This window comes from Accipiter gentilis, chromosome 8 (genome assembly GCF_929443795.1).
Source record: "Accipiter gentilis chromosome 8, bAccGen1.1, whole genome shotgun sequence".
NCBI classification, from domain to species: Eukaryota; Metazoa; Chordata; class Aves; order Accipitriformes; family Accipitridae; genus Astur; species Astur gentilis.
The window spans coordinates 31081238-31102876 of record NC_064887.1 but is presented as its reverse complement, the minus strand read 5'-3'; the positions used below and the strand labels follow the sequence as shown (position 1 = coordinate 31102876).

General features: G+C 41.2%; 1 protein-coding gene and 1 long non-coding RNA gene across 3 annotated transcripts; one reads left to right on the top strand and one right to left on the bottom strand.

Moving 5' to 3' along the window:
- Positions 1-1983: 1983 nt before the first annotated feature.
- PTGS2 (prostaglandin-endoperoxide synthase 2) lies at positions 1984-9837 on the bottom strand. The gene is made up of 10 exons (XM_049808662.1): positions 9656-9837; positions 9068-9184; positions 8811-8954; positions 8199-8342; positions 7637-7818; positions 6717-6800; positions 6290-6536; positions 5031-5317; positions 4743-4890; positions 1984-4592 (listed from the first exon to the last, which is right to left on the bottom strand). Exons 1-10 carry the CDS (start codon positions 9705-9707, stop codon positions 4186-4188), a joined length of 1812 nt encoding a protein of 603 aa, XP_049664619.1. The 5' UTR covers positions 9708-9837; the 3' UTR covers positions 1984-4185.
- On the top strand, positions 9701-21081 carry LOC126042071 (uncharacterized). 2 transcript variants are annotated; one of them, XR_007507059.1, is made up of 3 exons: positions 9701-9796; positions 16259-16396; positions 20794-21081. It is a non-coding gene; the product is annotated as an uncharacterized LOC126042071 (long non-coding RNA). The 2 variants fall into 2 exon arrangements; XR_007507060.1 differs by lacking the exon at positions 20794-21081 and adding an exon at positions 18510-18609.
- Positions 21082-21639: the final 558 nt, after the last annotated feature.

Here is a 21639-nt window from a genome sequence, read left to right as displayed (position 1 = left end):
AGCGCACCTCCAGCAAGTGTATCAGAAGTAATAAACCTGGTCAGATGCCCGCGGGGCTCCTACTCAGCGCCCGTAAAGACCTCTTATGCAGTGAGCAAGTGAGCAAATGACGTACAGCAAAAGCCCTCGGTAAAGGCGATGGTGTACGGTGACCTGCTCCCAAAGCACAGACCGCTTGTGCTCCTTGATGGACTTCCCTCCAAGGGTATGACTTAAACACTGAGCCCCACTCCTTTACTGCATTGCCTTGGGTGAAACAGTTACCTCAACCCAGGCTGGAGAGCAAGTATTTCGCAGGGCACATTTCCTCTGAAGAACATTCTTGCCTTTTGTATCATCAGGACATGCCCCTGCTCAGAGGGAAGGAGGAGCTCTGCCATGATCAAGCTATCTATCTCATCCATCCTGCGCCAAATCCATCCAGACTGGCCCTTCCCTAATTAGGGCAGCAGTCACTCGAAACACCTTCACCACGGATGACCTCACTGCTGCCTTCTCACTGCTGGGCCTCCCTGCACAGTGCCTCGCCACCCTGGCGGCAGTGGCCAAGCCTGTCCTCCTCCAGCTGAAGCGACCAGCCTTGTCTTCACTTGCTCCCTCGCTTAACTTTCCCTCAAAACAGAAATGTCAGATGTTAATTAACTTGTAGAGGGAAAGAGTTGACTGATTATTAAAGAAAAAAACCCCCTCACATAGCTCATAGACAGTCTGCACGTGCCTCCATTCACCCACAGCCTCTGCATGTGCCCAGGAGAGGAACTGGAGTGATGCTTTTGAAGAGTCAGGACGTGGCATTTTGGGGGCTGAAGATGGCCACTGAAGTGAGGAGGACTGGGTTTTAAGTTGAGGGGAGCTGTGGGAGATGTTTAGGTGCCTGGGTACAACAGGAATGTAAGGGAACTGCATGCTGGTGGAGATGGAGAGGAGCTACGCAGCAGAGGCAGGAGGGCTGTCATATTCTCGGGGCTGGAGGGCCGTTGGGAATATAGAGCTGTGGGTCACCAGGATGAGCCTTGGACCAAAGACGATTTTGGGTGGTTGGAAGGAAGGTGACTCTGGGTAAAGGACTGCATTGGAGACAGAAGAGTGCTTGAGGTGACATTTGGTCACTGGCTGGGTGGAGGTGGTAGGAGTCAACTGAGTGCATAATCACCTTGGTTGTCTCCTTCACAATTTCCCCTTGTTTCTTATCAGAGATGAGAACATAGGGAAGAGGCTGGGTGGCCTCAGAGGTACTCCTTGTAGGAGAGGAACACATTCCTGCCTGTTTTTACTAGGCTCTTGTCCTAGCCCCTCTGCCCATCTTTCCAGCTTGCACCACTCTTTGCAAAGTTAGTCAATAACTGTGATGAAGATAAGAAATCAGGACCTTTGGGTGAAGGGAAGGCAGTTAATGAAGAAGGGGCTGTCACAGCTTCAGAGTTTGCTGTCTGACAACAGGGACAAGCTACCACTGCTGAAAACCTGCTCAAGTGCAAAGGCTTCAGCTAGTGGTTGCTTGTATCCCAAAGCAGTTTCCCCTTCTGGAGTACACTAAGCTTGAAGAGAAACACCTATGGACTGTTCTTACTTGGGAAAGTCTGAGCACTCAAGAACCATGAAGGGAGGTTGGTTACACCAATGTGGTGGTGTGCAACGCCGATGTTGTACTTCCCCTCTAAAGCACCTGGGTACTCAGGGGATATTCATCTTTACTATGATGAATAGCAGCTGGCTTCTCTGGGGGTGTCATAGCAAGATCCCTCTTCGCCAGTGATGAAAGGGGAAAAAAAAATAACCATATTTGGATGACTGAAGTTAGAGGCATCTTAGGTCTGATATGTGAGAGAATTTAACACTGTTAGTAATTACCTGGAATTCTCTAATCTTAAGTGGCCAATCAGATGAAAGCAGTGCTTCATACTAGAAATTGCTAAAGGAAGTCACAAACAAATGAGCCCACACAGGTAATATTTTCTATTTATTTATATAAACAACTGCATTTTAAAAACATTCTTGTCCTACAAAAATAAAGTGAAAAACAATTCACAGAATTTTAAATAAATAATCTCAAACATACACATTTATCACGAGCAACTTGAACCCAGCCAAACCCAGCAGGTTGGGTAATAGGTGACTGTTGAAATGTGGCTGCAGAGTACAAAATGCAGAGTGAACAGGATTCCTTTCTGAAGTGGCTTATAACTCAACTCAAATGACATGGTCTGAGGAATTCCTCTTTACCTACCCCAAAATAACTAGATCTGTCCAGACTTGTCTCCCTTTGACTCTAAACCAAACACTTTTCCTTGTTAATGGCAGAAGGGTGCTCTGAAGAAGTGTGTTCCAAAGATGGATCTTAATGACAATTACATGTTTAACAAGTGTCCAAGCAGTTTTCACTTCTTATCATATACAGTACAAGGTTATTGAAGTATCTCCATTCTTCATGTTTCAAATAGAAAAAGGAAAACAAATGCCCTTCTTTATCCCGAAGCATTCATACCAATGACCACCTCAAATCAATCACCGGCATTGATCACTACAGGAGATCTTGATTCAGCTATTCACACTGACAATTACAAACTTACACAGCATAAGGTAATTGACATCTCTAAACAAATCAAAAGAAAAAGAAGTCACAGTCAAACTATACTACTGCCATAGCTGTTACAATGTACGAGCCTCTACAAATGTTTGAGAGATTCAGATGAAATAGAAAACTCAAGTCCTTTTCCACAAGTAGTCAAGGAATTTTGGGCAGGGACACAGAATATCAGGTTGCTGCTCTATTCCAGTCTGAAGTGACTTTCTTTTTACCTACAGTTCCCCAGCTGTTTTTATGGGAAGATCATCTTCTACATTTCCTCTCTAGAAATTAAAAAAAGATACCCTTGTATGCAAAGTTTGAAGTACTGGTACAAGATCCTGTGTAACTTCTTATGTGCCCAGATGAGACTAGATATTTTAGTGCTGGATCAGGACAAATATGTCTAGATTTTGTGCTAGCTAGCCAGTTTTAATTAAGCTTAAGCCACTTACTCAAAATGCCTCTGTTAATAACTCATAAACAAAACATTATCCCTCCTCCCCACAATAAATAGAACTAAATCACAAGTATGGCTTGCATACATAGACATAAGCTACCTCCAAGTCTTGCTGCCTTGAAGTTTTGCTAGATCCATTCTGTATTTGTTTCTCTGCTGTATATGTTTACACAGCTTCTCAGTTTTCACTATCCCCCAATAACATCTGTTTTGGGTACACAAAGCTATACTACAGTCACATCCTTAACTAAAGCTATACCGCCCATTTGTCCTTAAAATGACAGATATTAAAGTTATATAATCAATTAGACCAGCAAACTACAGCTATGAAAAGAATACCAATACTTTGGACTAAGTTAAAGACCTCCCCAAACTTGCACAATAAAACATCTGTATCAAAATACAAGCAGCCTTGTATTGCAGCCTGAGAGTCAGTTATTTCTAAGCTCAGTACCTTATCATCCTCTTACACAAATAATACTTCTGCAACATATGCTTCAAAAACAAGTAGGATCCAAGAGACATTCTATTTTCTTTAAAATAATTAAATTAAAAAAAAGTGTAATGCCACATGAAAGTAGATTTACACATAAAAACAAACATATAAGTTACTATACAAAGTGCCTTATTTGCAATAAGGGAGAGGTAGTATCAACAATAAATGCAATGCATTTTCTGACTTAACATAAATAAGTGAGTCTCAAGTATATGTATTTTCTGTTAATCTTGGAGTGCTCATACTGAATTCATAATCTTTTCTGGCAGTTTTCATTAAGTCAAATTTTTCTTGTACTTTTAGTTCAATGGTCTGCTTTCAAGTTTAAGAAGTTGCTGAGGCAATAACTGATTTTGTAGTGTTATGTGACCTATCAAGTGAAAAGGCAAAAACCCACCAACACCCTTTGTCAAGTATTAAAACAACATTAAAAAAAGTTGGAACCTCTGTCCACTTTGGAATACATAGTTCTGTTACAGAAGATTTTAAACAAGGGATTCACCACTGTAGAGCTCCAACACAGAAAATCCCTTTCGTAAATGGAAGCCTTACCTGAGTAAGGAATCTAGGGCAACCCCCACAAAGAAGATGCTCAAGTTTTGTTTTTAAACACTTTAAGCCATAAATAGAATAAATTATATAGTTAAATAAATAGATGGATTTTTACAACTCAGCAGATCGCTCTTTCAGTAGTAGTGTGGGGTTGATATCTTCCATTGCTGTTTTTGAGGTACTAACATTAATAGTTGCCTCTGTGGGTTCTGGATTTAAGATGTGGAAAGCAGTGAAAGGACAGCCTTTCACGTTGTTGCAGATGAGCTTCTGTAAGGAGGCAGTATTGATTATTTCAAAGCCCACTTTTCCACCAAAGGTGCTAGGCTTCCAGTACTCAGGGGAGCAGATAGCATTTCCCATCAGTCCTTTCAGAGAGAACGGTGCTCCAATCTCCACCATTGTTTCACCAAAGATGGCACCTGGTCGTGGCTTTTCTACGAGAAGGCCTGGGTACAGCTCCATAGCATCAATGTCGCCATAAAGCTCTTCCAGTTCAGCTGCCATTTCTTTTTCTCCTGTAATTATTGATGAGAAAAACCATAAGTAAAAAAATCCTATTTTCATTGCAAGACTATCTTGTTCAAGTTCAGTAATAGCACTGCAGGACTCTGTCAGCCATTTTAATAAAAAGGCCCTTGTTTGTCAGAAAGGATGAAAACTGTTACCTGTAAGTTCTTCAAATGATTTGAATGGTTTCAACATGAAGCGTTTCCTGTATTCATTCAAGGACTGGTATCTCATTTGTCTGCTTTGGTCAATTGAAGCCTTTGCTACTTTCTGTACTGCAGCAGGAACGTTTTTCCCACCAGCAACCTATTTAATAGAGATGAAAAGTAGTAAGATCTCCCGATAAGAGTCATGAGGAAGTTGTAACTTTATAGTGTATGATTAGTTTTGGATACCTTTATTCTGCCCACAGTTTATGTCTCTGTGCAACTTGAGAAAGTACCTACCCTGCCAGCACTTTGCTTGGAGAAAGACTTCACCATATGGGAAAGGCCGTGTTCCAGCATTATAGAGTTGTTGTAGAGGAACTGCTGGAAAGTGTACTCCTGGTCATGTATCTGGAAAGTGTCAGGCAGAAGTGGGTGCCAGTGGTAAAGAGTATTGAATTCAGCTGCAATTCTGTTCTGGTATTGAAATCGCTGGCTAAACAGCAGCTCAGGATCGAACTTGAGTTTGAAGTGGTAGCCACTCAAGTGCTGCACATAGTCCTCAATAACTATCTTGATTGTCTCTCCTATTGGTCAAAGAAACAGAAGACAATATTGGTACTGGTTGCCTGAGATGTTTTAGGTGGTTACCCTCCTGAGAGAAAACACCATTTCTGAACTGTTCTAAAAAACTACTGTAGTGATCAGGATAACAAACACTTCAACATTCTGTAATCTTTTCTAGAAAATAATTGATGTATTTGATGTGACTAAGGGGTGGAACAGTACTTAAGATCCCAAGAGTTTTTGGCTGTGGTAAAGTAGCCTGCTTCCCCCCCACCCCAAGATAAGCTTCCTTGTATGTACCACAGAACAGCACACATGGGTATCTACATTGTGTGCATCTATACCATACTCTTTAGGATAAAGGGAGGGGATAACAAAGAAAGTTGGTATCTGAAAGCAACTCTCAGCTTCTGAGCTGCTTAATACAATTGTCTTGGTTTACTGTTTCAGTCAGTTTGGGCAAGGTCTTTTCAAGCTTAGCGTACATCACCATTTACATAAGACAAAATGAACAGACAATTAGACAGAAGTATTTAGAATTACATTTTATATAACTTCCTGAACTTTAGACTTAATCACAGCCTTTCTTTTAAAGCATACCTGAACTGACCCAACCCCAGGAGAAAAAACCCACAAAAAAACCCACAAGATCCGAGAGTCTGAAGTCATCTTGCCTCACATGCTTTCTCTCTGAGAAATGAACCTTGGCTTCCTGCCTTTTCATTGCTTTCAGTTCTGTTTCCCTTAGATAAAGGAATTAAGTATCACTTAGCTCAGTTTTCTTCAGTTCTGCCTTTAACATAGCTGGGAGGAAGCTGTATCTCAATACAATCCCAGGGACAGGTCATGAAGGCTCAGATAAGTGCCCTCACACACCAACTTAAGTAACAGCTTTCCCTCTTACTACACCTACTGCAGCTGCAGTAGATAATGGGTAGAAGTGTCAAGCTCACGAGAAGGTTAGAGTTGCACATAGTAGGAGTGACACTCACCTATCAATATAAGCCTACTAGTTTGGAACAGCTGCTCATCATCCCACTCTGGATGCTCCTGTTTCAGGATGTCACAGACCCGGTTGTGTTCCCTCAGCCATATTGTAGCATACATCATCAAGCCTGGGACCAAACCGAACACCTCCTGCCCAACAGAAAACTGCAGGTGTTCAGGTACATGAGGAGGGTAGATCATATCTGCCTGAGTGTCCTTCACTGTTGGTGGATACATTTCTCCATCAATCATCTGCAAGGGGGAGGGAGAAAGAACAAAGAGTTGTAAGCTATGATGCTTAGGAGTTAAGCTATATTGACTGTGTCTGACTTTAGGCTTACACTTTAGATCAACTACACCATGCACAGAGCACTAGTTTTAGGAAGTATGTGCCATCCAATAAGAAGGCAGGAGTTTTGAGATAAGACATACCTGGTATTTTAGCTTTCCATCCTTTAGAAGTCTCAGTTTAAGTTGTCTCTCCAAAGTCTCTCCGTAAATATGGTTCAAGTCAACCTATAAAATAAAAGCATTTGGAACATGAAGCCAACCCTCATTTTTTGCTATTTTAAGATATGTCCCACTTCTATGGATGGCAACAGGAGTTCATCCCTTAGATGTTTACTTTTTAATTATATTATTATTACCTTGTAAGTATCACACACTGATATTTAAGATGAAACCAAATTATTTCCTGGCTACTGGAGCCATCTCTGCAGGAGAGCAAGTTGTTAAATTGACTGGCAATTTAAAAGGACTCTGTTTAAAGTGTCAGCAGCTTTCTATTATGCAGACAGCTCTTTGTATATACACGCATATTTTATAGCTTTGTTTTAGACATACACATTACACTTATATTGAAGAACTTTGTCCAAAGGCTGCCTGTTTTGTAGATAAAGATCCTAAATCCAAGTCTGCTTTTGAAGTTCTTTTTAAACTAAGTCTCTTCAATTAGCAGCCCACAAGATACTTTACAGTGCTGGATACAGCTCTTTGCAACTGACAGAAAGAGTCCAGAGAAGTTCTGGATACTCACTAGATCTAACATGCTTTAAGTGAAAGCAGATTCTTGGTAATAATAAAAAAAGGTCAGACATCACTGTGCAGATATTTTAAATAGAACCACATGCCTTGCACAAGCAGTTCTGACCCAGGCAGAGATGCTATTAAGTGCTAGAATTTTGCCTAAAGAGAAGACACAGAAGGGGTAAGCCCATCAGTTTGTGGCAAACAGCCTTGTACAGTATGTGCACCAGTGTTTGCATACCCTGACAACCTGTAAGATACCATTCTAGCTGCTCAGTAGCTCCTAAGAACTAAATGCTGTGTTCAAGTTAGACCTATGATCATACCCCATGGCCAAGAGCTTTGGTGAAGCCAGGTCCTTTCTTGTGGTCCGTCTTAAAGAACTGATGAGTGAAGTGTTGGGCAAAGAATGTGAACATCACATTTGTGCCTTGTGGGTCAGGAATAAATTTTTTCCTTAGCAAAAACTTCTCCACAATCAGCTTGGAATCTGGGAGCTCCTTCTTACCTGTGAGAGAAAGAAACAGCGAGATATTCAAGACAACTGTGTTTATGCAATACTTAATTTTGATCCTAACAACGCAAAGGCTTAAGACTTTCAATGTATTACTGAAGGATAGCAGCATACAAATAAAGGGAATTATCTGCTTTTCTATGTTCACTTTCTTGATTTTATTAGAAACTTACAAATTCCCTTTTTAGCATGTAACTCAATAACAAGAACCAGAATACTTGTCTTCTCAGTCTTTACACAGTGTATTGAAAACATGGCTATTCAAGTTAACTACACCGAAAACAGGTTATAGACAAGCAGGTCTCATGGTATTTTCTAAGAAGACAAGTAGAAATTCCTAGAAGTGAGCATTATGCATCTGGTTTATTCCTTACCTTTAACACCCATCGGTGTTGGACAGTCAAGTCCTACTGGTGGAAGGCTTCTTGTGTAATAGGAAAGATTGGAATAAGCTTCCCAGCTTTTGTAACTATAATCACTATTGTAAGTTGGTGGGCTGTCAATCAAGTGTGATCTTGCTGAAAAGGAAAGAAGTATTTGATTTTTATTCTTTTTTTAACTGTATATTTTAGTCTCAAAAAAATAAATCACAAGGTCAGATCTTTTCCATGTATTTTGGCAGCAGTTGCATTGACAAATTCCACATATATCAGCTACTGATGTTATTCAGTAAATGTAATCCCATTTAACAGGATTGGGTCCTGGATTATCAGCTGGATCCAACTATTAACATGAGCAATTTGGTGCAAAGGTTATGCTAGCAAAATCATGGATTCTACTAGAGATCAAAGCAAAATGCATTTCCATTTCAAAGCGTGTTTCATACAAGTCCGCATCATGCGGAAATCTTAAATTTTGGCTAAAGTGTTTTTACCTTAGTGCATTTTAGACTGCTAACTTTATATATGGACCAATCAAGTACAATATTCTAAAGTCCTACAAGCACCTTCTGCCAGTCAAGAGGACTAGAGAGAAGTCTTACTTACACGTTAATACATATCTCATAATAGCATCTCGTAAGAAGGGAACATTGTTGATGATACTCCAGGCTGCTTCAAAGTGGGTGAGGATGTAGTGGACAGTATTCGGCGAAGGTTTCAATGTTAGCCTCAGCCATGTGAAAAACTCCGCTGTGAACGTCAATGGAAAGATTATTGTAATTTAGCTGTTGAGAATAATCTACGCTCCTGGAATTGAATTCTCAAATTTCATTTCCATGAAAAGAGAGACTTAAGATACTTACGTGTTGTACAGTTTTCTCCATAATATCCTGTCCGTGTACAGTCGCATTCATACTGATCAAATCCTGTTGTCATGCATACTCCTCTGTTCTGACAGGGGTTTGAACAGCAAGGGTTGGCTAGAATGAAACCAAATGCTCTGATTAGCATCATATACAGCTACACTGGCATTCTCATCTTGCTAAGCTAACTTTTCAAACTTTGGCAAGCAATACCCTTAAGTCTAATGCTTATCAGGAAGACAGAGAGTGAGCATCTATTCACGCTAGCCTTTGGTCTACAACAGGTAATAGCTATTAACAAAAGCATGGGACTTCGTCTGCGTTTCCTGACAGCAACAGACCTCCTCAGGAGGGCTGGATTATCTCACACAGGCCAACGGAGGCCTGACATCCTTTCTACCACACATCAAGTATCCCAGAAATCACAGGAGACCACACAGAACGTTAAAAAAAAATAATAATAACATTAATCCACTCCGCAGCTCAGAAGAACAGAAAAGAAATCCCCATCCATGGTCTGAAGCACCATCCACCCGCGGCCGGACCCTCTCCTGCCCCCGGGAGGGGAGGGGACGGGACGGGACTCACCTGCGTGGCCAGCAGCCAGGAGAGCGGCCACCAGAGCGCAGGGCAGAAGCATGTCCCGGCGGGGCTGTGGCTGTGGCGGGGCTCTCGCTACGGCTCAGGCTCTGCGGGTGCTCGGCGCCGAGAACCCAATGCCGCTCCCAGGTAGGCGCCCGCCTATTTATCCTTGGCTCCGCGAATGAGTCACCCCCTCTCCGCCCGCCCGCCGGAAACTATCACGAAATGGGGGATTTCGCGCCGCTGCGCGCCGTCCCGCCCCGCCGCCGCTGCCCGCTCCCACCTGCCGCGGGCCGGGGCCCTCCGCCCGCCCCCGGCTGCCGTCACGCTGCGGCGGGGGGCGCTGAGGTGGCGGCGGCGGCCATGAGGCGGCGGCCGTGCCGCCGTCGTACCGCAGCCGAGCCTCCGCCGCGGCGGGCCGCGGTTCTTCCAGCCGGCAGCGCTGGGGGGCGGGCGCTGAGGGGAGCACCCGCCTGGGGGGTGGCTGAGGGGGAGGGGGGCTGCTGAGGCCCCCCCGTCCCTTTGAGTCCCCGGCTGCCTCGGCGAAGGGGAGCAGGAGGAGGTGCTTTGGCGGAGGCGGCTCCTCAGCACCCGGGCTCGCCCTGTCCTCCGCGGGGCCGCCGGCGTCTCCTCAGGGCAGGGCGGCGGGGAGCCTGCCCCGAGTTCCACGGCGCTTCCCGGCGGCTCGCCTTGTGCCGAGCGACTCGGGTGCCTGGCGTCCGAGGAGCTGCCGAAATCTCCCCGCACCCCCCAATCGTCCCTTTTCCAAGTCATGTTTTAAAAATGCAGCTTGTTATCGCACCTGCCCGCCGGCGTGGCCCCGCGCCCGCGGGAGGAAACGCCCGTTCCTGACTGAAAAGTGCGGTGGAAACCCACCCGGCAGAAGAAATTACAGGGGCACCGGGCACCGTACCGTCAGTGTCCTACTGGCGTTTGGGTCCCCCCACCCCCCCCCGGGTCTGACACGCCATTAGGCGCTCTTGGGAAGGGGGGTGTAGATGGTTAATGAGGTAATTTTGATATTAAACAAGCGGTCGGAGGACTTATTTTCTCCATACGCGCGAAATGGGGCTCGCTGCAGAGCACCTATGTTGCAAATGAATGTGCACGAAGGGGAGAAATGAATACTGAGAGTATTTAGTTTTATTTCTATATGTTTGTGTTTCTGATGAGACCACATCCCGTTATTGGGCGTCTTATTTTGAAATTACCAGGGACTTTTCCACAGCATTTTGCTTTAAAATACCCCCCACCGCTCTGTATAGTCGCTTTGTAAACACATCTTTGCTCATTTCCTTCACATGCTGCACAGATTTTGCCATTTGAGGATGCTTTACCTTTTTGTCATAGGTTATTTTTTTTTTAATCAGTACACTCTACTACTATTTTTAGTCTTCATTGCGCGTGGAAAATGTATTATGAAATAAGTTGGATGTAATGCAGCTGTGTAATTCTCTACAGCGTGGTGCTGGGGGCTTGCTGCTGTCTTCCCATTGCTTGCACTTTCGCCCTTGATGTCAGCATTAAACGCCAAAAAAATCCATTGCTGTTTCAATAACGATATCTTTTGAGGTTCAATGCTGATTGTGTTTAAATTGCAAATCGGTGACTTGACAGAAAGTGGGTTTGGCCCACTTTAAACAAAATCTTATTTTTGGCCCAGAAGAATTGTATTGTGGTCAGTGAATAATTTGTATACATCAGCAGTAGGTCATCCTAGATGTTTTTAGGGAATGTTGCATGAAAGTCTATAATCACATGATTCTTCTGGCATAGGAAAAGGCATATATTATATTTATACATTTACACACATAGGTGTAAAAAAACTACTGGCCTTGGTCATCCACTTGAAGCAAAGGATGGCTGTGGGGAGCCTGTTCCTGTAGGTCACTGCAGGTTGTGGCTATGTGCAAGCCTTGTAACTGTTGCTCAGTCTTATCAAGTGTGAAAAGGGGATGTTTTGTTCTGCATTACAAGGTGTCATGAGCCAAACTGACTAATAATGAAGCACTGGTAATGTCCAGCAGAACGGGGTATAGAAAGGGATGCATGGTATGCACAATGCAGTAGATGAAGGATCTGGCTTCGTAGATTTTATGTGTCCATTTTACATTGATTTTTTTCTGCTTACAAAGCTTTTATTGATGCTGTTAGATAATAAGACTTTACCAAAAATATTAAGCAAGTGAGATGTTACATTTTAACACGGTGCATCAGAAAATGTAAATCCAGAAAACGTGTCTAGGGTGTAGAACCAGCAACGTTAAGGGGAAAACTGAACTAATTGTTGGGAGCTATAGAATTACCCCCAAAATGACAATACAAAGCTAACTATGCTGATTTGGAGGACCCTGGGGATACAGGAAGACACTATTGCTTAAAGTTTTCGATTATTATAAATAGCCAATGTGCAAAGCAAGCAACAGGGCAGAACTTCAGCCTTGGCAGAGTGCACTTCTCCCTGGGAAGCAGCAATTTTGCAGCTGAAAAAAAGTCAGCACATTTCACCTTCCACCCTACCCTACATACAGTGCAACTTGAGCTCTCTGTAAGTGTGTTTTTGGTTGGGGAAGGTCACTTGTGCGCCTGATAGCTGCAGTATAACTGAAAGGATTCTTCAGCTTTCCAAGATGGAAAATCAGGGAGATATGATAGTGCTGTTTTTCTGAAGGCTGCCCTTCCCCACTTGTTGTTTTGGGATTGCCTATCATAAAGAACTGGTTTTATGTTGGAACAGGAATGTTTCTTAAAAATAAAAGTTTGCTGTGGCAGGACTCACCACCAGGTGGAGATTTTATCCATCAACTAATAAGTGCTCTTTGTTTTTGTTTTGTTTTGTTTTATTATTTTAGCATATAAACAATCTTTGCAAAAAGTCAGTATTATTTTTACTTTTGTGATAGTTATTTTAAGTACCCTTTGGTCCAGTTGAAAGCAGCCTGTGGAACAGAGTAGCTTCCTCAACCTCAACATTTTTACATTGGCTGAAATTTCTGGAGGAGGTGATTCCCTGAAAGCTGTTTGTTCCTCTTTCTACTTTAAGTTTGACTGCATACAAAAGGTTGCATATAGAATATATATCGAATTCACACCTCTTTGCTGAGGTCATGTTACTGTTTCCCTAAGGACAGTATTGGCAGAAGATACAGCAATCCATAAGGACTGACATGCTTCAGTAATGCCACTGAAGGAAGGGGGGGCGGAATGGCAGAAGGGAAAATGTTGTCCCCCGGCACTGGTGCTACTCCATTTTTGCACTGACTCCTGAAAATCCAAGGCAAATGCTATTGTTCTAATAATAATGATTTTTCTGAGATGGCATTTATGTGGAAGGGAGATTGAGGCTTTGCAAAGCCCATCGCGTATCTTCCTTGCAAGGCATGCACAGCCTTTAAGCACAGTTTTCAAAGCAACAAAATGTTTCCAGCAAATGCATTACCCACCTCCCACCCCAATTATTTTCATTCATTTTATCTGTAGCTATGGTTCAGTGGGAAAAATTAGTAAATTCCTCAATGCTCATAGGGAATATTTGCACCCCTGAAGTCAAATTCGGCTCTGCCATTCTGGGATGTTTCTTAACAACTGCACATGGCAATTAAGTCATAATTCTATACATAGTGGAATATAAGCTCATACAATTATTTTTTTTTGCCCCAATAGTAGGTAGAGCCCCACAAGACCTGTTTTTGACAACTTTTAAGGAAGCCAAAAGTTTCCAAATGCAGAAGGATTCACTGAGTATTACTGCCCTCTTTTGCTGGATGTTTGTTTCTTACTGTATGACATGATAAATGATGATGTGGAGCTTATTTTTGCTCTTACTGTTGAGATGATACTCTATTTGAGAATAAGCTCTATTAATATAATAATTTACAATCCAAGCCATATAAAGCTCTGTTTTGTAACTGAACTTTGCAAGGTTAAGCTGTCATTAGAAATTCTTAAATAAAAGACAGGAAAAAAATTGGTAATTTTAAGTAACTTGAATATAAAAAGATAAATGGATCATTTGGAATATTTTTTGTTCTTCCAAAATTTCTAATTGTAGCTATCAAAAAATGGAAGTGAACAAATACTTGAACCATCAGATTATATTGTGTTGTTAAAAAAATTTAAAAAATTACTTTGTCATCAGATGCATGGGAATAACTCCCAGGGGCTTTCATTGCAAGCTGGCTGCTGTGTATGTCAGAGAAATGTGCTAAACTGAAAGGCAAGATGATTTAGAATTCATAATTTACTGGGGGAAAAAATAAAAAATAAACACAAGGTGTTTATAATATTGCCACTTTATAATCATAAATTACCTCCCCAAATTGGTTTAAAAATCAAATATTAAGAGTTTTTAATGGATTTTTGCTTGTCTGTTGTTTTCTAGCTGTCCTGCCTTTCTATATGGCCTAAGAACTTAAGGTTCTTAGAGAGCATGTGGGTTTATTCTTATTTTGCATCATATTTGGTGAAAATAACAAAATAACGTACCTTTAAGTTGTGGACCTTTTAAAATTGTGTCCTTAGCGAGAGGAAGGATTTTGTTGCATATCTTAGAGTTAAAGTATCTCTGGGAAGATTGCTTTTCCAGGAAAAAAAGGCGTGTCCTCTCACTAGTTCTGCTCACTGCTGAGTTGATTGCAGACTACGCTTTGGAGTTGAGACAAAGCAGAATACAAGTAGCTGTCTGGATGCCAGGATGATTTTGACTTCTGCCAAGTTTCACCTGCACAGTGGGGTGTCTGGCCACTTCCAAGATAAGGTTGACTAACAGAAAGGCTCTGCCAGAGCTGTGCTGGTGTGAGTATTCTGGTGAGAGCATGAGACTGTGAAGGCTTCTTGTGGTCCCCAGTGAGGTGCTGATAAAGTGAGCTGATCATCTCCAGTAAGCACCCAGTATTTTTCTAAAACAGTGGGCAGATGATGCACAGTATTAAATAAAGGCATATTTCTATTCATAGTTACAAAGATCCACATGAAAGCCTTGTCAGGTTTATGTTCACCACAGGCTCAGAGGTGTAACGAGCAGTCTATGTATCCATCACAGCTGCTCCAAAGGAAACGTGGTGTTTGTGACACATGGACAGAAATGTGAGTGAATATTTATAGGTACTTTATAAAACAGAATGAAAGAAAACAGATTTTTTCCGTATCCATTGTTTGCATTTGCAGGTTTCTATGGAAACTGAAAAATTGTCCAGCCAATAGATTGATAGGATCCATGCGTTACGTGAAAAGAACATTGGTAAAGCAAAGACTCCTCGTATCAGCTAGTTCAAAGGAGTAAATGTTATTGAAATCATTGGGGTTGCTTACACTTAAACTAGAAGTGAATTTATATACCAGCCTTTTTAATATGTTTCCAATGCTTTCGCTTCCTTTGTGATTGCAGGAATCTCGTCGTCATGTTTAATAGTGCAGTAATTTCCTGGCAAGCAAGCCAGTTTTATTTCTTCAGTCTGTACTTTTCTGCTCTTTTGTTGCAAAATGTGCTTAATCTGAAGTTTGCTATCACAGAAAGTTTTAATACATTGCATCTGAAGCGAAAATACAATCCAAGGCTGATGGGTACAAGGATATGGTAACAATTCTGCATGTTCTGAAAATGTTCTTGAATATCTAAGGACCTTAGGAGGATGTCAATGTCTTTAAGCTTCTTTTGCTGCCTTCTGCTAATCAGAAATGTGTTAATAAAAGTGTTCGGTTATGTAGTTGATTTAAACTTTTATGTAATCACCCCGTGGTTTGTCTGGTCAGGCAACTGGTCTGCCAGTTGTCTGTCTCTTTACTCTGTGTCCTCATGGAGCACTTCAGTCATTTGGGTCCTGGTTTCATTAGCACCCCTAGGTTCTGCTGGGAAACAGAAATAGTCCATTACCTGGACTTAAAACAAGGGAGATTTATTTATTTTTCCAGGAAAATAAGATTTAAAAGGTTGTGGAGTTTCTAGACTACCGCAATTTTGGTATTGTTGTCTGGAAGACAAAAGAAGTTTCTTCCAGTCAGAAATACGTATGAATGTAGAGTATGTGAGATCTGGGAACTGGACTGCCTTGCACTCAATAAAAATACCATGGACAGTGATTGGTAAGAAATACTTGTGCATGGGCTCTGGCTCCCTACACAGACCTGTTTCAGGGAGACAAGGAACCTGAGGTTGAGGTGGGAGGTCAGTTAAATGGGTAACTATGGGCATTGATCATTGCTTAGGAAAATGGGAGTATACCTCATTATCCAAATCAGTTTGGGTTGGGGTTTTTTTTTCCTCCTGGAATTATCCAAAAAAAAGTGTACAAAAAATAGGCAGATAGCATAAAAAGCTACGGTTGATTTAGGCAAGACCTGAGCAAGTTTGGTTCCTCCCCCCTTTTTTCCCCCTTTTCAAAGAAGCTTACCTTTGCACTACAGCTACTGAAGAAGGCACAGAAATCCACTGCTTGTGTTTTATTTGGAAGCCAACCAGAGTTTTGGGGGATGCTTTCTGATATAGAAGATTGTCATTTCTATCATTAAAATGTGCTTGGAGTAAACTCTGTTCAGGTAACTCTTTCCATGCTTCTGTTTTTATTAATGTCTCTGAGTTTAATCAGTTTAATCCTCTGACATTCTTGACAGATTCAGTTAAGAGTCAAAGGCTGGAGTGAAACTAAGGTGAAAAGAGTGACTTTGTATCAAATTTAACCAGTGAGACAAGATGTGAAATGAGACTCCTGTACACTTCATCGTTCTGCATCATGGCCAGGTTTCTCCCAGGTAGGCCTGTTTGCTTTGCAAATTCTTTGGCAGTTACCTGTATTATAATGTGGCTGTAGGGTATCTGCACACTTCTGAGTACATGGTAAACATCAATTTGTCACAAAACTGGAGAGAAAAAGAACACAAGAATTGCTCATTAATAACAGCTGAAATTTGAATCTCTGCCTTATCCAAAACAAGGTTGAGGTCTTTGCTTTGAGAGGTGACTAGACATCGAATTCACATTATTTTAAATGAAAGTTAATGAATGAAGCCTCAGCAGAATGGCTTCCAGAACCATGTGTTTTGTTTTTCAGATTAAAAGTATTAGACAATATTATTCTTTTCCTCATTTGCAAACTTGGTAGTCACAAATTCAGTCCTGCCTGACTAGTTCCTGAAAAAACAAGCCCTAAATGACTTAAACTCAGCTCAAAGCACTCTAGGACGAACTTTTTCCAAGGAGTGTAGATGAATGGAATATGAAGCACAAGATTTTTATCCCATATGATAGTTTGAGTTTGAGGCAGGGCTGACTCTGAAAATTTCATCCTAGCTACGATCTGTCCCATTTTTTTTAGGTGGCAAGATCTTTAATTTCTTTTTATGGTGAATTTAAAGGAAAAGGCCATAAACATAAGCTATTAGTTTTTGGCAGCCACGGTCTGGATCAGATCTATGGAATTTTCTTTAATTTCAAATAATTTTTCAGAGACCTTGTTTGGATTACACTCGTCTATGGGTTTTTGTTCCTATTTGAACTGTACCTATTAGAATGAAAAATATTTTTCATTGTTACTTGAATGTAGAAAACCAAGTTTTCTTTATTGGTAATTGGCTACTGAACTTAAACTGTGAACTTCTCTGCCATTGTGATTCGGTTCTCTGGGCTTTTTTTAGCAGAGCCCCTGGTTTTTTCTCCATAAGGCTTCAATATGTTTTGTATTTCCTATGTAGACATTTGATCACAGTTAGCTCTGAAAAATACGTCATGAGATTTTGTAACTCCCTTACGTAAAGAAGCATCAGCTGACATTTTATCTGCTTTTTGTCATCTCACAAAACGGCTGTAACTCATACTAGGGTAATTGCTTCTGTTATACCATTTATAGTAAGCATTGTGTATCAAAACAATCAAAAGGCCATCTTTCTGTGGAAAACCTCCACAGAAAATCCACCTATAGAGAGAAGATTTGCAAATATTATGTTCCTTACTGCAGATGCTGGAATTTTCTTTTAACTACTTCCTGCTTAACTTTTAGTTAATTCTTTGGTCCAGTCTCATGCTCTTTTGTTGTGCAGCTGAAAGCTTATGTGTTGTTATGCAGCAAATACCATACTTTGTAATTTTCCATTGCTTTCCAGCACGCTGACATTAACCTGGATAAAGGACACTGTAGTAGGCTTTACAGATTAGAAAATTGTTTCGGTGTAATGCTTTTTTACATAACACACCTGTTTGGGTACTGAAGTTTATTTAGTTTTATTCATCAGTCCCTTTTCTCATTCAGTTTACAGAAAGTAAATATTATTTCTGCAAAGAAGAGATTATTTTTTTCTACAAGACCACTTACCAGATCAAGTTACAACAGTGCAAAACCTGTTGTTCCATCTAGTAACTTCTACTCTGCAGGGTTTTGTGAAGTTTTCCAAGAATTCTTAGTTTTGTTAGGTGAGCTGCCTTTAGTCACTAAGAGAAGTCCACAGATCCTGTAGGTACAACATTCATAGGTGTTTTCATCAAATGCTTGAACATAAGAGCTGAACCCAGGATGTGATAGAAACGCTTCTTTGCCATGTAGCTGAAACCCAGTCTTTTTGTTACGGAGATCTATATCATATCTCAGATACAATCACTTGCCAAAGGAGAGAGGAGGAAAAAAGCAGCAGCACTTTAGCATAAACTGCATAAACCAAACCATGATAGGGTTTACTGAACAGAAGATTGAATCTAACTCCACTTAAAACATTTATCCACATATATAACTATATACACTATATATATAGTCCACATATATAACTATATATATAATTTTATATAAATCATCTGTATTCACAGAATATTATGATCAAGCACTTAAAAAAAAAATCAGACTGCCTAAGTGTAGCTTATGTACTTCTTCTAATGTAGACTTTTGTCTGATGGGATGCTGAGTTTTTTCCTGGAAGGCTTGGATGTGCAAGGCTATGCAGAATGATACAGTTCTGTGGGCACTTACAGTCTATAAAGGTATGTGATTGCCAGTGACAGTGCAGAGATGAATTTATTAACGCAGGCAGTTCATTGTAAACTTCTGTCCTTAAAGCAATGTTTAATAGAAGTAGTGGGATATTGTTACAATCTTAAGTACACGAGTATAACATCTCATCATGATTTTCCACTCTCTTGGCTATGGATGAGTTTTCATCAAGGTCTAATATATCACAATAAATTTTCTATATGTGAGGTTCACATGTGAATAATAATTGTGAAAGCTTATGCGTACAGTGCAGTAAGACTTTCTGTTAGGGCTTTTACATCTTCACTATATGATTGGACTTTGGTGATCAACAGCAGAATCTCATGATACACCCACAGAATGTATAGTAACATTCAGTGGAGATTTATTTCAATGCAAGTCTGTGGAAGCGTGAACTGCCCTCAGCTTGTCCTCCGGTTTTGAAACACTGCTTTGTAAGTATTGCAAAGATTGCTGTGTTGGTTGCTGTGATGCTGCTGCATTTACTGTGATCAGCAAATTACTTTTAAAGTAACTCCATTGGGGGTTGTTGTATGATCAAGTGCAGCTTGTTAAGTGACAACATTCAGTGCTTTGAGAAGGGGGCAGCTTCACTCTGCAACTTCTTGTTGTGAGCCTTCACTCGGTATCCACAGAAGATGCCATCAAGGTATATTCTTCATTGACAACTAGATGTGGATTAAAATATTGGTATTAAGATGTTGAGTTCATTAAAACTGACTCTAGCTCTTCATAGCTGGGAGGCTGGAGGAGTCATCTGGTGGTAGACAAACAAAAATGTTCCATGACACAGATCCCATGGCAGCTCTTTGGGATGGACAGTGGACCGTGCCTGCACAAATTATAGTAATAGCTTGTACCAGGGTGGGGAGGTTCCTGGAGCAGGTTGTGCCCAGTGCAGGCTACCCAAACTCCCAAGTCTCCTTTCTAGTCATCTCCATTTCCAGAATTAAATCAGGAGTGTTTTCCAATATTCTTGTAATGGCTTGTCACTTTGCCTCACTTCCAAAATACTCTTACAATTAAAAAAAAAAGAAGAAATTAAGAAATAAAAGGGATGAAATGATATTAAATGAGCTGGTTAGGGGTGAGGGAAAAAGACTAAGAGACCAGATAAAAACTCTTCCCCATGATCCTTTTCCTTAAAAGGCAAGCGAGTAACTTGCTGTAATTATTCATGGTTACCAGTGGGGACTGAAGGCACTTTAAGAAGTATTGCGAGTTAAACTACTCAGGTAGCAACAAGAGTTTTAATCCAGGAAGATTCTGCCAAGAAAATGTACAGCTCAAGAGAGAAAATATGGAGAAACTCCTGCTTTTTTTCAAAGGAAAATTAGATGAATGTGAAGCAGACATCACATCATGTTATGTCTTGCCAAGACATATGACTCTAAGCAAAGGCAAATAATTTAGAAATTGTTCAAATGCTTTTATGCTTTTTGAGATGGCCAATTATGTAATGGCTTAAAAAACTGGCTGGCTTGCTGGGCTTAAAAGCAAGCCTCCGAGGGAAATAATGCCATTGCGATACTTATCAGGAAATAGTGTCTCACTGTTTTTAATTTCTTTTTCCTAGAATTTTCAATTAGGGAAAATGTATACTGATCAAAACAATAAAAATAGAAAATAATTAAGGAGATACAAACACTGCAATGGCTGTAAGAGATCAGAACCACAGCCCAGCTAGTTTATTATCTGCCAGGGAAAACTTCTGATATTTCCTTTTGGTGCTTGAGCTGCGTTATAGGTTACAACCCATGTGCTGTGAGCGGAACATCCTGCACTTATTGTTTCTATTTGTGTATGTTAGGGAACCAGAACCCAGCAAACTGCTCCACTGCAGAGCACCTTTTACCTGTAGGAACGCCCCTTTACAAAAAGCAAAATGAGGGAATACCTCCTGCAAGGATGTTTTCTCAGAAAGTATATGTGTTTATTTGTGCCAGATACTGAATTTGTCAGCATACAGGTTAAACAACTAACTCATGTCTAGCTGGGCATCTCATTACTGTTTGTAAGAGTAATGCATATGATCTTGTGAACAGTTTTTATTATTGTACTGCGCAGGATTTTGTCCCGTATCATGAATTTTCATGGTGTTTCTTTGTGGAGCAATTGTAAATTTGGTTTAATATTGATATGACTGTCTTCCACTATTTTTCTGTTTATCCAGAGGTGATCTCTAAAATATTTTTGGATTTATTTCTCCTCCTAACCTTCAGTGAAGAGAAGATAAATCATACAAACCCAACTGAAAACATTTCAGCTTGTCTTGTTCAGTTGTTTCCACCAGCTGTGGAAATTCTGTGCTGGTGCCACTCTGTGCCTTGCTGTGTGCTCCTTACAGGTAGTTCATTAAGCAAATGAGGGCTTTGCAACATGTTCTGGCAATGCATGTTATTTTGCGTTTTCATTTCACATGGCAGTTTTCCTGGCATTGTTTTGGAGAGAGTTGCCAGAGACCTCGGGCCAGTCAGCCCTCAGCTTTGGCTTGAGGCCAGGTTTGGAGGGAAATAGCAGGGCGTATTTCACCATTATGGAGTTCTGTCTGGGAAGCTAATTTTGTGCTGGTGCCCCCAAGGAGTTGTTGCTTCTTTGAGCCACCACCAGTTCCTTTGAAGTGACTTGTTCCAGACCATTGCAAAGGCTATCACAATCTTGTGATAAGCCTTCAGTGGTTTCTAAGTCAGCAGATGGTGGCAGGGCCGATGGGGATTACCCTTCCCTGCTGGCTGCCGGTGAGCTTTTCTTCTTTGCCTGCGGCTCCTTAAGAGTTACAGCTTTTGCTGGAAAAAAAATGCCTGACACTCTGCAGTGTGTGTCCTTCCTCTTTACTTGATTTTTGTAGGGAAGGGCCACAGCTCCTATGCAAATAGCTCCCCCATGTCTCGCTCCAACCACAAACACAACTCCCGTAAGGCTCCTCCACCCTATCTCCTGGACTTAGTGAAGTCAGGCAATTCTGGGTCAGGCCCGTGGGCATCTCAGGGTGGCTGTTAATGGAAGTGTGGATGTGGCAAG

Bases quoted from the DNA above. Each gene is read 5' to 3' on its own strand.
- PTGS2 (XM_049808662.1), bottom strand. From the start codon at position 9,707: ATGCTTCTGCCCTGCGCTCTGGTGGCCGCTCTCCTGGCTGCTGGCCAC. The intron at 6,801-7,636 runs GTATGATCATAG...TTTATTTTATAG, and splicing joins CCAAAGCTCTTGGCCATGGG to GTTGACTTGAACCATATTTA. The intron at 5,318-6,289 runs GTGAGTGTCACT...TTTGACCAATAG, and splicing joins TAGTAGGCTTATATTGATAG to GAGAGACAATCAAGATAGTT.